Here is a 15975-nt window from a genome sequence, read left to right on the forward strand (position 1 = left end):
CAAGGAGTCCTGGTTCCTTTTCCTATAGAACGGTATTAGAAACCAAGTCCGAGTGCTAGGTGCACTCACTGCTAGTGTGGAGCCTGTTTTGTTTTGATTTTTGTTCTGTTTCATCTGTCCTGGTTTTCCCTTAGGATCTCCCTTTCCAGTGTCCATAACTATTCTCCCTTCCCTCATTAGATTGATTGCTCTCACCATTTCCTCTGAATTCTGGGAAATATCTCAAGTTTGTCCTTCATACTATTGATCTTTATTTTTCTTGGCATGAACTCTGCTCTCTAATACCTCCAATGCAGATTTTAATTCTGCTATTTGGTATTTAGTTTTCTCCCTTGTCCTCTGAACATCCTTCTCTATCTTATCCCAGAGTAAACCAGAGATTTGCTTTTTCTCCGAGCTTTCCAGAAGTTACTTTACTCTATTCCTGAGTATTCCTTTACTCAGTACTCTATTCCTTTACTCTATTCTATCCTTGTGTTCTCTGTTGGCTTTGTCTGTCCAGACTTGGTATTTTATTTACACACACTCAAATTAATTTGATTCTGGGTGATGGGGAACAAAACAGTGAGCACAACAGACAGAAACTGTTGCCTCCTAGAGCTTATGTTCCAGCGGGAGGAGACAGATGATAAAACGACTAGGCAAAATGAATGGTAGGTCAGATGTTGTGATGGGTTGAATTGTGGCCCCCAAAGATATGTTGAATCCCCAATACCTTGGAACGTGACCTTCTCTGCAGATGTAATTAGTTAAGATGAGGTCATGTTGGAGTAGGGTAGACTAGTGTAATCCAACACGACTAACGTCCTAATAAGAAGACGATGTGAAAGGAAAGGGGAACATGCCATATGAAGCAGGGACTACAGTTAACGCAGCTGCAGGACAGGGGACACCAAGGCTTGCTGGCAATACCAGAAGCGAAGAGAAAGGCACGGGATGGCCCCACGACCTTCTAGACAGCATGGCCTTGCCGACACCTTGACCTTGAACTTCCAGCCTCCGGAATGTGGGAGAATACATTTCTGTTTGCTTTAAGCCACCTAGTTTGTGGTACTTTGTTACAGCAGCCCTTGGAAATGAATACAGGCGTCTGTCAGTGAAATGGAGAAAATCAGCAGAAAGTAGACAAGGATTTAACTTCTAAATGAAGCATGCAGGGAAGGCCTCTGGAAAAAGCGAACAACTGGGCAAAGACGAGAAGAAGGCTGGAGAAGGAGTCATGCAGGTCTGTGGGGGAAGAGCGCTTCCCCCAGAAGGACTCCTTTGCCAACAGACAGACTGGGCTCTGCACCCCTCCCTCCCCCAGCTTATGTGATGTTGTCATCCTTTCTGGCAGCAGCTGTGCGGGGCGGTGGAGAGACCTGGGCCGCCTAGTCGTCCAGACCCAGGCTTCAATCCAACCCACCGCTTTCCAGCTGGGCGACTCGGAGCGATCCTTAACCTCTTTGAGCCTCGTGTTCCTCATCTGAGATACCGGGATGCAAAAACTCTCTGTCCGAGGGCTCTGGGGAGGGCCGAATGAGCCAGCGGAGGTCAAGGGCTCTGCATTGGCACCTGGCTCTCCGCCAGGGCCCCGGACAGGTGGGCTGCTATTTCCATCATCGGTAATGTCACTCCTACCTCTGGCGGAGCTGGTTGGTCAACGAGCAGAGCACCCAGTTCCTTCCCTAATTTCTCTGCAGGCTTTCAACTAGTGCCTCTGCTCTACACACAAAGACTCTTTAAACTTTAAAGCCCAAAGAACTCTGCTGGGCCTCTGAGGCACAGGAAGCTATTTCAAGTGCCCACCCTGGGGAGACGCTGCCCTGTGTGGCAGAACATCATCACAGCATCAGGCCCACCCGGCTGTTCCCTGCCGAGCAGGCACTGTACCACTCTGGGTCCTTCAGACCCCACAACCCGACTGGACCCTCAGACCACACAGCCTGTGGGCGAACAGCGTGGGCAGATCCCGCCCCAGCCACCCGGCTGCCAACAGGCCCTCCCAAGCTACTGTTTCCTCATCTGAAGCAGCTTGAAGGGCTGCAATGTCACACACAGGCATAGTGTCTGCTTCCCTCGTTCCCTGTCTCTGGGCCTCAGTCTTCCCATCTGTGAACTGGGGGCTTTGGAAGACAAGAGCTTGAAACTTCCATCTGCTCTGACTGGTGTAACCTGGGACCTGCCCAAGATGGAAGGGGACATGTTAGCAGTTGGCATCTGCGGTCTCCAAGCCAGCAGCCCTAAATGTGGGCATGAGGGAGTGGAAGAGAGGGAAAGAGGAAGGTGACAGCTCTAACTCTGTGTGCACCTGCTTATAAACCCCCAGCACCCTCGTTGCCCCCTGGATAAAAGACCAAACTCCTCAGCTCAGCATTCAAGTCTTGCGGAACCTGGCTCCCACCGCCTTCCAGCCCCAATACTCCAGTCTCTGTGGAATCCCTGCTGATCCTTGCTGAGTGGTGAGCATGGTCGCTGTGCCCTCTGATCTTCACTCCTCCTTCCCTGCTGGGCTCCTGCAGGTCCCCATCCCATTCATCCATTTGCAAGGTGCAGACGCTGTCCCTTCTCTGGAGCCTTGTCTGAACCCTCTCCCCAGGCGGGATGAGTCACTTCCTCCCTCTGTTCCCAGGCCCCTCTGTTCCTGTTCCCCAGAGAGGTAACTGGCTTCCTCCCCAGCTGTGAGCAACCTGAGGCCTGATGGTGTCTGTGAGACCCGGAGGGGGTCTGGCACAAACCAGGTATTTGAGAGAGCTTGCGGGATGAGGAGACAAATGGCAGACAGAGACCCCTGACAGCCGGGCAAACTTCTAGTCGGCCCTCTCTGTTCCTGGAGTGAGTGTCGCGAGAGGGGTCAAAAACCTAGGCGTTCAGTCTGAACAAACTGTACTTCCTTGCTGTGGCTTCGGGCAAGACACTCCCTCTCTCTCAGCCTCTCTGCAATGAAGAAGGTAATAACTCACGCCCTGCTTACCTCTTAGGCTCGATTGAGAGACACAAAATCACCCAGTAAGCTCTCCAGGACTATGTACCTAGCAATCAGACCTTTGGCCACTGCTAGACAAGCATGGGGGCAGCCAAGGGGAGCCAGCTCCTGGGGCCTCTCCCCATGTGTGAAATGCCAGGATGAAATGAAACAGCCAGAACTCAAGACACTTTCATAGTCAGGGATGTGGGGAAGCCTGGAGCAAGGCATCGGTCTGTCCCCCCGGCCGTGGCCAGCTGCACTCACCTTAAGCTTTTTGACACTGGTGCAGGGATCATTGGAGAAGCTCTCGGTGTCCGAAATCTCAATGTCCTCACCATACAGAACCCCAGTTAGGTCATTCCTCACCTGTTAGCAAAGAGAAAGCAGAGGGTGGGTGTGCTGGCAGCCACAGGAAGAGTCTGTTCGGAGGCGTCGTCCTGGGGAAGCAGCTTAACTGGGCTGGTTTTCTCCACCAACAATGCAAAAGGAGTTATTTTTTTCCCTTCATTATAAACTAGAGGGCCCTGTGAGACCTTGGGGATCCAGCCTGCAAGGGACACACTGGCACAAGGATGCTAGACTGGGAAGGGGCTAGCTAAGGTGGTGCAGAGATTTCCTGGGAGAGAGTCAAGACGAGCGTCCGAATCTCTGGGCTTTCCTGCTGGTGTTTCTCTGTCTCATCACACTGTCACCAAATCAGACTATTCACATATATCTCTATTTATATTCTGCATTATTTACTTGCAATATCATTTCACTTCTAGGGTGAAGAAACAGCAAGACACTCAGTGCAGAATAAAGAGCAAGGGGGTATGGAACCAGCCTGTGCTGTTACATATAACTACCTATCTGTTGACACAGGATGGTCAACATGGATATGCTTAGAAAGCAGAGATCTGCAAACTCCAGGATTCACTGGGTCCAGCCAGTGTGTGAAGCAGTATGTATGGAAGGATATTAGGGAGTGGTGGGGACAGTGGCAAACTGGAGACCGGGATGTCCCATCTAAGATGGCAGTTGCTCCCATCATGCTGTGCCCCAGAATGCCAGACCGAGTCACTAGACTTTCTGCTTTCAGAGGGAGAATTCAGAAATCTAGACTTTTTAAAATATAAGATCCTTCCATATTTTAAAACGTTGATACAATTTTGAAATATTAAAAAACAAAAACAAAGTGAGGACTGAACCACAGAAATCTGAAGTTTGTATCTGGCCCGTGGCCACGGCTGAGCACCCTCTGACATAAAGAGTGGAAACAGGACTGTGTGTTTCAGTAAAAACTACCAAGTGCGGGTTGGGGGATCCAGGTTCTAGGTCTGTCACTGATGTGCTTGTGACCGCCGCATCTCTGTGTGACCCTCCCTGTCTCAGGGCTTCAGTTTCCTCTTCCTTAAGAGAAGATGATCCTTACAAGCACTTCTTGTTCACACCCATTAGGATGGCTATTAGCAAAACACAGGAGACAGCGAGCATTGGCGAAAATGAAGAGACACGGAGTGCCTAAAATGGTACAGCCACTGTGGAAAACGGTATGGCAGTCCCTCAAAAAGCAAACACAGATGACTACACGATCCAGCATTCGACTTCTGGGTACATTCTCAAAAGAACTGAAAACAGAGTCTTAAAGATACATCTGTACATCAGCATTCTTCACAAAAGCCAAGCGATGAAAGAAACCCAAGTGTCCATCAATGGATGAAGGGATAAACAAAGGGATAAAGATGTGGTGTATACATGTAGTGGAACATCACCCAGCCTTAGAAAGGAATGAAGAGCTGGGGGGCTCCTGGGGGGCTCAGCTGGTTAAGGGTCTGACTTCGGCTCAGGTCATGACCTCGCGGTTTATGAGTTTGAGTCCCACGTCGGGCTCTGTGCTGGCAGCTCAGAGCCTGGAGCCTGCTTGGGATTCTGTGTCTCCCCCTCTCTCTGCCCCTCCCCTGCTCGCATTCTCTCTCTCTCTCTCTCTCTCTCAAAAATAAGCAAACATTAAAAAAAAAAAAAAAAAGATGAATGATCATGTCCAGGCTTTTAAGGCAAGGCATCGAGGCAGCCAGTGGCTTGGGGTATCTATCTGTGAATAAGAATGTGCATGAAAGCTGTATTTAATTATGGCCAATCAACTATGTTTTAGGCAGTCAGAACTCAAAACAAACAAAACGAAAACACCCTAGAGGTCATCTCATTCTGCCCCTAATTTCACAAATGAGGAAACTGAAGTGTCGCTCCCAGCCCTGTGCTCTCCACATGCTCCCAGGCTGGCTCTTCTGGAGCCTGCCAGCTGTGGACAGTTCTGGAAGCCTGATGAGCCAGAACAGGTCAGAACAGATGGTGGTGCGATCAGCCACCATAATTTTAGCACCAAGAAGTCTGAGCTCAGCTCAAGTATTTATTCTAATGGACCCTTTTAGAGAAAGCAAATGGAGGAAATCAGTAATAAATGGTATTTTTTAAGTAACCAAAGCATGGAAACGAAATAATATCATTGATGTAACTCATAAGGAAAAAAGATCCACACCCTCATGTGTGGGTAGGAGGACCATTCAGTTCACTGGTCAAAGATGTACTACATAAATTTGTAAACGCTTATTTTTCCTTCTGGAACTGCAGGTATCTCTTGTTTAATGGGGCCAATGTCTTTTTGCAGCTTGCTATAAACTGCATTTCTACACAGTGGGTCCTATTTTTCATTCACCTCCATTATAAAAGCAGAAAATACGTTCTTCTGGGAAAAGAATAGCTCTTAATTTCCAAGAAAATAACACACACACACACACACACACACACACACACACACACAGTCCAGTATAGTTGGGGTCCCACTGGGGGCCTCATTTGCATGGATGGGTATGGATAGGACAGAGAGGAAGGCTGTCCCATTACCTGGAAGGAAGGGCCAGGACTGCCAGGGGCATGAGCAGGGCCATGAGAAGAACAATCAGGAGGGGTCGAGTCTAAGCTGGAGCCTTGGGGCCAGCCCACAGGGCAGAGGTCACCTAAAGGGAGAACTCTCTCTGCTTCTGGAGCAGTGGATATGAGCTCAGGCTACCAAAGGAGTTCCAAGGACACACAGGAAAACCAGTGGGTCAGAGCCCCAGGACTAAAAAGTCTAAGCTAGGCGTGGAGGCAACAGCTGCTGATTTCCCTCCCCAGCCTCAAGAACTGGTACAGACTGTGAATATGAAGTTGTGCCAGAAAGCATATCCCTAAAGCAGTGGTTCTCAAAATGTGGCCCCTGGACAGTAACACCAGCATCACCTGGGAATGTGTTAGAAATGCAAATTCTCAGGCCCCACCCCAGACCTACTGGATCAGAAGCTGTGTCCAGCAATCTGTGTTTACCCAGCCCTCCAGGCAATTCTGATGAATGCTCAAATTTGAAAACCACTGTCCTAAAGGAAGCAGGGTAAGTTTTACAATACTCATTGATCATAGTGAGAGAAACGTTTCCAATGGCTTAGATATTTCCCTCTTGATTAGAAGACCAGAATGTGTTAACTGAGGAAGGCAACTGCCAAGAGAGTGAGCGGGACTGGGAGCCACATTTAGAAGGCCGTCATGTCTAGAATGAAGGACGTGGCAGTTGCCCTCTGTTCTGTCCCTCTGTCCATGTCAGTCCACACCTCAAATGCTGGGCTCAGTTCTGGTCGCCTTTATGAGGGATAAGGACAAAGTGGTTCAGGCTCAATGGAGAGGGGCATGGCTAGGAACCTTCAGGGAGGCCATAGACCCAGGGGGCTGGGGAAGGTACAGGTTACAAGGTATGACAACAATGTCTCCTAAGGGATCCCATGCAGCTTCGGGAATCCAAGATCCAAATCCAAGAATTTTAACATTTAAACTCAGACTTTAAGCTCTAGGATAGTCCATCTTGAAAGAAGTCAAGAGGTAGGCAGAATCAGTGGCTCTGGGGAAAAGCCCAGAGCCGTGGGGACAGTCCCGCTCAGGGTGTGTATGGAGAAAACCCCGTCAGGTCAGATCAGCCGTCTGAACAGCAGGCCCAGTAGGTATACACGCAGTCCCCCTCCCAGCTGGGTCATGGGGCCGTGGGGGAAGGGGTGATAGGGACTCGTCCCTCCAATAAAGCCATCGCAGTGGCCTCGCTCCTCCAACTGACTTGAGGTCTTGAGCCTAAGCACAGTGAGAAGCCGTTACAAGGTTTCGAGGATGGGTGACATGACCAGAACCGTGATTTAGGCTGCCGTGGGGCCAGTGAGGGGCAGAGGCAGTTGGGGAAGAGGAAGGTCAGTGAGACAGCTCCAGTAACCATCCAGGTGAGAGATTCTGGAAGGCTGGAGGTAGAGACACCGGTGGAGGTGAAGTGACCCACTTAGGGGTACACCCGGGGCAACTAATCATCTGTATCAGTCATCTATTGCTGTGTAACAAATTATCCCAAAGCTCAGTGGTTTCAAACAAGACACATTTATTATCTCACACAGTTGCCATGGGCCAGGAATGCAGGAGCACCTTAGCTGGGTGGTTCTGGCTCAGGGTCTTCCATGAGGCTGTAGTCAAGGTATTGGGGCTGCAGTCACCTGAAGACTCTGGACTGCGTATTAGAACTACCTGGGGAGTCTTTAAAAATACTGGTACCCTGGCTACATCCTAAACCAGTTAGAATCTCTGGACTAGCACCCAGGCATCAGCATTTTTAGATGCCTCCAGGCGGTTCCAACATGCAGCTAAAGATGGAAACTGCACACTTTAGGGGGAAAAGCAACAGAACTGTCAGGCTCACAGCTGAGTTGCCCGCCTGCCTGAAAGCCCCCCATGTCACTGTCCCCACTTTCTCCAGGTCCAGGGCACCATCTTCCTTTACAGTTTCCCACACCCCTCTCCTGCCCTCCCCTGCCCCGTCCCATAGTTATGTCTCATTTTACACCCCCAGATCCTTCTATTCCTGGTCCCCAGCGCCACGAGCAGGTCCTGACCATGTCAGAAGCAAGAACGGAAAGAAGGAAAGGGGGGACAAGGCATAAGAGAGAAACAGTAAGTAAAGGCAGAAGAGGAAAGCATCGTATTGTTATAACTGTAAGTTACCACATTCTGACCACATGTCCCAGGCAGTGAAGACTTTGATGGAGGATGTGAAATGCAAAGTGGACGCCATGGAGAGCATCAGAGACTCTAGGACACTTGGCTTCTGTGGCCAGTAGTACCCTGGCTGCCTTCCCTAACGAGGCTGCTGCACCAGCTGAGGAATCATCTAGAAAGGCAGAGATCCAGGTAAAGATGGGGAGAACCAGATCTGCGCCACAGGCACTTTACAACTCTTTGAATATTCTAATTAGGTTACAAAATGAACTTGAGAGCAAAGCGAGTTCCCAGCTCTCCTATGGAACTGGAGGTAACCTACTTTGTCATTCAAATGCACTCGCTATATATAGCCCTGGATTGTGCCAAAATGTCACTCCTCTTACCTGACTAAAGCGTATAATTATAGATTTACTTCTATTCATTCATGAAATGTGTCTTCATTTGATTAAACAGTTCATTCAAGTAAAATCCATTAAAATATGGAACATGTTAAAATGTGGCTCGTTAGAGGCAGAGGGCACCGCTGTAGTTAAGATGCTAATTAGGATAAACAGGCATTTGAAACACTCAAATCTTTGAATAATTCAGGTCACTTTTACTGGGCCTGGAGCTCCCCAGAAACCGCCATTAATTTAAGCTAATTAAAAAATTAGCCCAGAGACTAGAAGACGAAGGCAGGAAGTGATGGCTGGGTTCAAACTCTGAAGGGCTGTCGTGTGGAAGAGAGGGAGCCTGGTTCTGGGCACCCCCACGGCAGAGGAGGGGACCAACAGGTAAGTGGTTCAAGAAAGCAAACTTTAGCCCAAGGCCAAAAAAACTTCCTAATAATGGAGAAGGCTGCTTTGGTAGATAGTGAGCTCCCCATCATCAGAGGTGTGCAAGGAGAAACTGGTTGGGAAACCAGAGAAGGGAGTTTTCTCTCACCACCAATGCATGTGGTTCTAAGAAAACAAGTGTTTCAAAACTCCACCTGCCCCTACCCTGACTTTTTAAATTTTACAGTTGCCGAAGTAGCCCTCTGCAGCTCTGAAGTTTCTCAAAGACTTGGGGCATACACTTAAGTTCCCATAGAAATTCATACATGTGGTTGTATTTCCACTTTTCCAAACTTGTGAACATTCATTGAGGAAAGTGTTCCTTTTAAATTATTTTTTTAAGTTTATTTATTTGTTTTTGACAGAGAGAGAGAGAGAGAGAGAGAGAGAGAGAGAGAGAATCCCAAGCAGACTCTGTGCTATCAGCAACTTGGGGCTCAATCTCATGAACCATGATATTATGACCTGAGGCAAAATCAAGAGTTGGATGCCTAACCAACTGAGCCACCCAGGCACCCCGAAAGAGTTCCTTTTAAAAATTTTTAAAAAATTTTTAAAATGTTTTTATTTATTTTTGAGACAGAGAGACAGAGCAGGAGCAGGGGAGGGGCAGAGAGAGAGGGAGTCACAGAATCTGAAGCAGGCTCCAGGCTCTGAGCTGTCAGCACAGAGTCCGAGGCAGGGCTCGAACCCACGGACTGTGAGATCATGACCTGAGCTGAAGTCAGATGCTTAACCGACTGAACCACCCAGGCGCCCCCCGAAAGAGTTCCTTTTAAAAAAACACAGCCATCTAGCTTTCAGATTTCTAGAAATATAAACTCTTAATAAGCTATAACCAGAGTTGAATACAAGTGAAATTTTTTTCACAAGGGCAAGTACACAAGTAAACATGTATTAGCTCTACTGCACACATGTGGCACTTGCACAGGGTAATACCTGGGGGTATATGCACAGCTGTGTCCATGTGAAAACCACATGTGTGTGGGACACCTGCATGTTCACACTGCAGAGCCAGTGTGACCCCCAAATAGGTATGCCCAAGTCCTAAACAGCAGAATCTGTGAATGTGACCTTATTTGGAAAAAGCATCTTTGCAGATGTAATTAACTTAAGCATCTTGAGATGAGATCATCCTGGACTACCTGGGCGGGCCCTGAATCCCGTGGTAAGTGTCCTTCTAACAGAAAGGCGGAGGAAGATTCGGGACACACAGATATGAGGGAGAAGGCATCTGAAGGCAGAGGCAGATGCTGGAATGATTTGGCCACAGGCTGAGGAACACCTGGAGCCGCCAGAGGCTGGAAAAGGCCAGGAAGGACCCTCCCAGGGAGCATTTAGCGGGAGCAGGGCCCTGGTGACACCTTGATTTTAGACCCTTGGCTCCAGAACTATAAGAGAAGGAATTTCTGTTGCTTTAAGCCACCCTGTTTCTGATGATTTGTTGTGGCAGCCACAGAAACAAATACACCTGGGGCCTCTTAGGACCCGGCCTTTGCGGTCCAAACCATGATCCCACGCAGCCGCTGGGCTCCCTGTCCTGCCTACACCTCACATCACAGGTAAGGTTTCCCTCTACTCAACAGCCACTTGTCTGTCCCCAGGAAATAAGTCTTTCTCACTTTCTCAGAGTTACCAAGAGCAGGAAAACAAGAGAAGGACCAGAAGCTGCCGTGTCATGAGATGCGGAGGCCCAGGTGAGGCCATCCGCCCCATGGGCCCCAGTGGAAGGCTCAGCAGTCCAGGCTGCTGACTTTGAGCTGGCTCGCAGAGAGCTGACCATGAGAACTGGGGCTGTCACGTCCGCCTCCTCAACTAACAGGGCAGCCCCATGAGGGAAGGGCTTTGTTTTCTTTTCCAGGGTCCAGTGTGGTGCCCGCATGCAGAAACCGAGGCAGACGAGAGGATGAAGGGGTGCACACAGGAGGCACTGTGTCTGTCCAGCCTTAGAGGCAGAGGGTCAGCACTCTGAGCTCCTTTGAACTTTTATTGTAGAGTTCATTCTGAGAACATTTGAGACGGTCTTACAGGGATGAGCCAAATGCCCAGTGGTTGGCCTGGATGCCTCAGCCTGAAAACAGGAACTGGCCCCAGGACAGTGCTGTGATGCCCTCAGGCCACACTTTGGTGGCCTGAGGGCAGGTAGAGTTCCCTGGGGGCAAGTTCTCTGCTTTCCTCACTATGGCTCAGGGTGTGGGGACCTGTGACCTGAACCTGCCTAACCACTCACATCCAAACCTGCTGGGTGACGTCTGGTCAGCCCACATGGCGGCTGGGAACAGGGACTCCAGCTGGCACGGCTGACCAGTGACAGGCTCCCGGGCCCAAGATGCGCCCAGGACATCTCCTTCCTGCCTTGGAGACACCACCACCATCACTCTGTCACAGCAGTCCTTCAGAGGGAGGGGGAAGAGCCTGCAGGCCATTGTCCTCTGCCCGGTGCCCCACGAGCTCCCCAGGGGCCCACCTTCCAGAACCACACCTTGTAGGGCAGGGGGCACACCCTAGACCAACCTGCACAGGGGTAGGACAGCTGATGCAAGGGAACTAGGATCCTCCGGCTCTCAAGTCCCCATCCAGCCTTCCACAGTTTTAGAAATTCCAAAGAAGCTTAAGTGATACACAGAATAAGAGCCCCTCCCAAAAGATGCACACATCCTCATTCCTGGAATCCTTTACTTTACATGGCAAAGGGCACTTTGCAGATGGGATTAAGTGACGGGTCTTGAAATGGGGAGATCACTTAAGATTATCTAGGTGGGTCCAGGGTAATCACAGGGGTCTTTATAAGGGAAAGTAGGCAGTTACAGAAGGAGACATGGCAACAGAAGCAGGGGTCTGAGAGATGGTCTGATGAAACCGCACTGCTGGCTTTGAAGGTGGAGGATGGGGCCACAAGCCAAGGAGTGAAAGTGGCCTCTAGCAGCTGGAAAAGGCAAGGGAGCGGACCCTCCCCCAGAGCCTCCAGAAGCAACCAGTCCGGCTCACACCTTGATTTTGAACTTCTGAGATTTTTTTTTTTTTTTTTTTTTTTAGTTTATTTATTTTTGAGAGAGAGACAGGGAGAGTGAGCAGGGGAGGTGAAGAGAGAGAGAGGGGAAAGAGAGAGAATCCCAAGCAGGCTCTGCACTGTCAGCACAGAGCCTGATGCGGCGCTCAAACTCACAAACCATGAGATGGTGACATGAGACGAAACCAATAGTCGGATGCTTAACCGACTGAGCCACCCAGGCGCCCCTGAACTTCTGAGCTTTGTTACCATAACATAACAAATTGTGGTGATTTGTTACAGTAGAACAGGAAACTCATACGATCAGCTCTGAATTTAAAATTCCACACATCCTCAAACACCTCCTCCTACGGGATGCCTTCCCTCATTCCCAAGCTAGTGGTGACCCCTCCTCTAAACTGCATGGTGCTGTGCAGACCACTCTCTCTAGCTAACCAGAAACTGCCCCGAGAGTCCACACACCCTCCATCTGGGTCCCTCGGGGCCCAGCTCCAGGCTGCCTGAGGATGTGGGACCAGGCCCAAGTCCCCCTCTTGGATCTGCACAAACCCCAGGGCCAGCTGTCTTCCCTTGGACTGCTGCTTCTGCTGCAATGCTAGCCCCGAGAAGTCAGGCTACGCTGAGCTATGGGGGGAATGAAATCAGCCGTCAGAGCCTGGCAGCCTTCCTGTGACAAAGCACCCACTGCTTTAACTGCAGCAGGCTTGTGGGACCAGGCCACTAGTTAGAGAATTACTTGGATATTACTAAAACAGGGATATCCCAGTTAAGACGGGGGATATTAGAGAAACCGTACCTGAGAGCACTGGGGGAAGCAGAAGGCAGAGTCGCTCCCTGGCGTTCAGAGCCCCTCCCCTGCTCCTTGGCACCCCAGGAACCGAAGAGGGGACAGGAGGGGGTTTGCAGGGACAGAAAGTCCCGCCTGCACATCCTGAGAAGCTGTCACTGAGACTAGGGGGCCAGCGTGGCACCTGGGCCCCAGGGGAATGGCCAGGGCCAGTGCAGGAAGCCACCAGGAAGTGGCTTTCGGCTCCCTCAGAGGAGAACTTTCTAACAAGGATAGAAGGAACTTCCGCAGCGGGAGAGTGAGCTCCCCCTTGCTGCTGGTATGCAAGCAGAGGTGGGGTTGCTATAGGAGATAGTCAGGCCTCAGATGGAGGGGTGGGAGGGAGGGCTAGAACCCTGAGGAATGTCTCAGATTCTTGAGCCTCTACTCCAGTTACAAGGACCGTGTTGGGGCCTCTCCAGGTATCCATGAGGGACACAAAGCAAGCAATCAAGACGTTTGGGAGAGAGGAGAAGTCAGAGCTGGGCACATCCAAGGGGTGGGACATCGAGATCAGAAGGTGACAACAAGGAGGACGTGGCACACGTCTGAGATGTACTTCACCTTCTGGCCCCAAGGTCACTGCAAAGGGAGCCTCTGTCCAGCAGGCAGAGCTGGCCCGTCACCCTCAAGCCCACTCCCCACAACTCTCACACATTAACCCAGCAGTCCTCACTGGACAGCAGGGAAAACTAAGGTCTGGAGAGGGGTAGGGGCTTGCCTATCACACGGCCATCTAGGGACAGAGTTGGATTCAGACCCAATTTCCTGCCTTCCAGATAGATGCTGCCCAAAGCCGTGTCTTTAACAGCAGCAACAGAACAGTAACCCCACAGAGAGCCACCAGCTGCCGCCCTTCCAGGTCCCTTTCCCCTGCGAGACGACAGCTGCTTGAGGGCAGTGCCCAGCCGAGTTCCTTGAGTTCCAGCCCGTAGCATGGGGCTCAGCCCAGAGCAGCTGCCAGAACTAGAAATCTCCCTGACCTGACATCAACCACAGTCGGGTCTGGAGTTTTTAAAAGCAGTGGCTCCAAGCCTGCTTGTGCACGGCACCTCTCTTCGGCAGCTTTGTAGAAATACAGATTCCCGGGCCCTGCCCAAGAGATTCTAACTCTGGTGTGAGAGGAGGGGAGGGAGACAGGAATGTGCTTGTATAAAGCACCCTGGGGTCTTCATTACACATTTGGGGACTACTGGCCAAGGGATGCCCTTTCAGCTGTCCTCGTCTTACCGGCCTGCTAGTCTAGACTCCTTCGTTCCCAAGGGTCCTATAACTATGTGCTGCCAGAACCTTCCATTCTCTCGGCTGCTGGGAGGGTTGGCTACTGACAGCTCACAGCTATGTGTCTCTCGGGGATCGGCCTGTGACTAAAAGGGGCAGCCTTGTCCAAGATCACACCCCTGCCCAGGGCAGCCCACACCAGTGACCGGCCCGCCTTCATGCCTGATTGGGGACATCTCTGAAGGGCCATCTTAGCTGCAGAGCTCTCCCTGGGCTCCACCCAGGCCTCTGTTACAATGGCATTTTGTGTCAACTTCACTGTCCACCGCTCTCCTTCCTGTGGGTGCTCCCCGGGAAACCTCCTGAAGGTCTTGAGTCCCTTTCCTGGGGAACCTGACCCTGGCTGGGCTCACCCAAACCAGCGCTTTGTCCCCAGTCCTTGGACGACCAGCCTGTGCCGAGAGCTCACGGCAGCTGGAGAAATGCAGTTCTCCATTTCTTTGGGGTTCTCCTGCGGTAGGACCCTCGTGCTGGCTCCGACCGCTTATGACCTTTGGATTCACATGGCAAAGTGACTTCTACACTCCACTGGAAGTCTGACAAAAGGAGGGGAGTGACACAACTACGCATATTCCCAACACACTGATCCCACTAGTGTAGCTGCTCGAGTTGGCTGCCTGCACCCACCCCCTCAAGCCGGTCTCTGCTACTCTGTTTCTGGAATCTGACTTCTGTGGATATGTCACTTAAGCCCCCATGTCCTCTGACTTCCAGATGGGCTCAGCCAATGGGAGGCCCCAGCGGAAGTGGGAGGGGGGATGAGAGAACTCGAGGTATCTCTCCCCACCGGCCCCCGGGAAGCGGCCCCTTCTCCTGCCCCCTCTCCTTTGTCCTCCGGGGCACATGGGGGTCATGAGGCTCTGGTGCTGTGTTAGCACTGGTTACTTCCTCTAAAGGAAACTTTCTTCACCTCAACCCTCTGATTATGCCATCTGTTTCCTGCTAGGCCCTTCACCGATACAACAGGTCTTTTACGTAGAAGTCTAGAAGTCGTTGGTATCGACAATTTTGTATCCTGATTTTTTTCACCTCACATTTTATCATATACCCTTATAATTCATTTTTACCACCAAGCACATGCACTAATCACTTTAAGTTCTTGCCCTCTGCCGTCTTCTGTCAAAGGCCTGCTTGCAGTTTAAGCCGCACTGCAAATGGCCCTTCCTCCACGAAGTCCTTCTGGGTTTTCCAACGAGCTGCTCCAGAATGTTCCTCCCTCCCAGGTCCATGCGTTCCTGCGCTACTCTGGAAGAACTGGAAATTCTTTGGGTCATCCACACCCCCACAACAGCACACAGCACGAGGTCTCCTTTGACCTAGTGGAGGTGGCCAGGGGAGAAGGTCAGCCTCACGGGCCGATGGAAAGGAGCTAGGATCAACAGCTCCTCCAAGGTCAGGAAAGACAGTCTGCCCTTGCCCTGGCCCGGAGCCCGGGGAGCCAGCCCCAGCCTGTAGAGGTGCTGAGTGTGTGTCCTGGGAGGGAGCTGGCGGGTCAGGTGAGCCGACTGTGTCCTGGGATGGACGCTGCATTAAAGTGCTGAGCAGGCCAACAGCCTGGGAGTGGGGCCTGAAGCTGTGCTAAGCTAAGCGGTTTTATAATGTGTCTTCCTAGAAGCAGTATCCAGAGATTCCGGGGAAAGGTATTCACTCTGCACTGTGCAAGGGGAATTTTCCAAAGGGGACCAGAATCCGGAGGCACTGTGGTTATAGCTATTGTCATGGCCTATTATCCTGTCCATCTGCCCCTGGGCTGAGAGCTCCGAGAGAGCCTGAGGCCCTGAGTGCCTGTCAGGTCCCAGCACAATGGCCTGGCTCAGTCAACACTGGCTGAATGAGACCAACAGTGTCCTGTCCCCATTTATCTACCAGAGGTGAGCGTCACTTTCGCCTGCTTCCTGGCGTTCCGAGGAGGGGAAACATCTGTGTTTCATATGTATCAGAAGGTATCAGAAAAGATGAAGCGTTCTTAGACAAAAATGCCAGAATGTTCCAGAAAGGAAGCCACAGAGAAAAAGTGGAGACTGCTGAACATCTGGGTTAGTGAGAAAGGTAACAGTGA

The 15975-nt window shown here is 50.9% G+C and overlaps 1 protein-coding gene across 1 annotated transcript in view; it reads right to left on the reverse strand.

The window, feature by feature from the left end:
• GABBR2 (gamma-aminobutyric acid type B receptor subunit 2) overlaps positions 1 to 15975 on the reverse strand; it is a 235915-nt gene that overhangs the window by 168914 nt on the left and 51026 nt on the right. The window contains exon 4 of the mRNA XM_042912093.1: positions 3212 to 3313. Within this exon, the coding sequence (XP_042768027.1) occupies positions 3212 to 3313 (102 nt within the window). The remainder of the gene's footprint in view (positions 1 to 3211; positions 3314 to 15975) is intronic.

This window comes from Panthera leo, chromosome D4 (genome assembly GCF_018350215.1).
Source record: "Panthera leo isolate Ple1 chromosome D4, P.leo_Ple1_pat1.1, whole genome shotgun sequence".
Lineage (NCBI taxonomy): Eukaryota > Metazoa > Chordata > Mammalia > Carnivora > Felidae > Panthera > Panthera leo.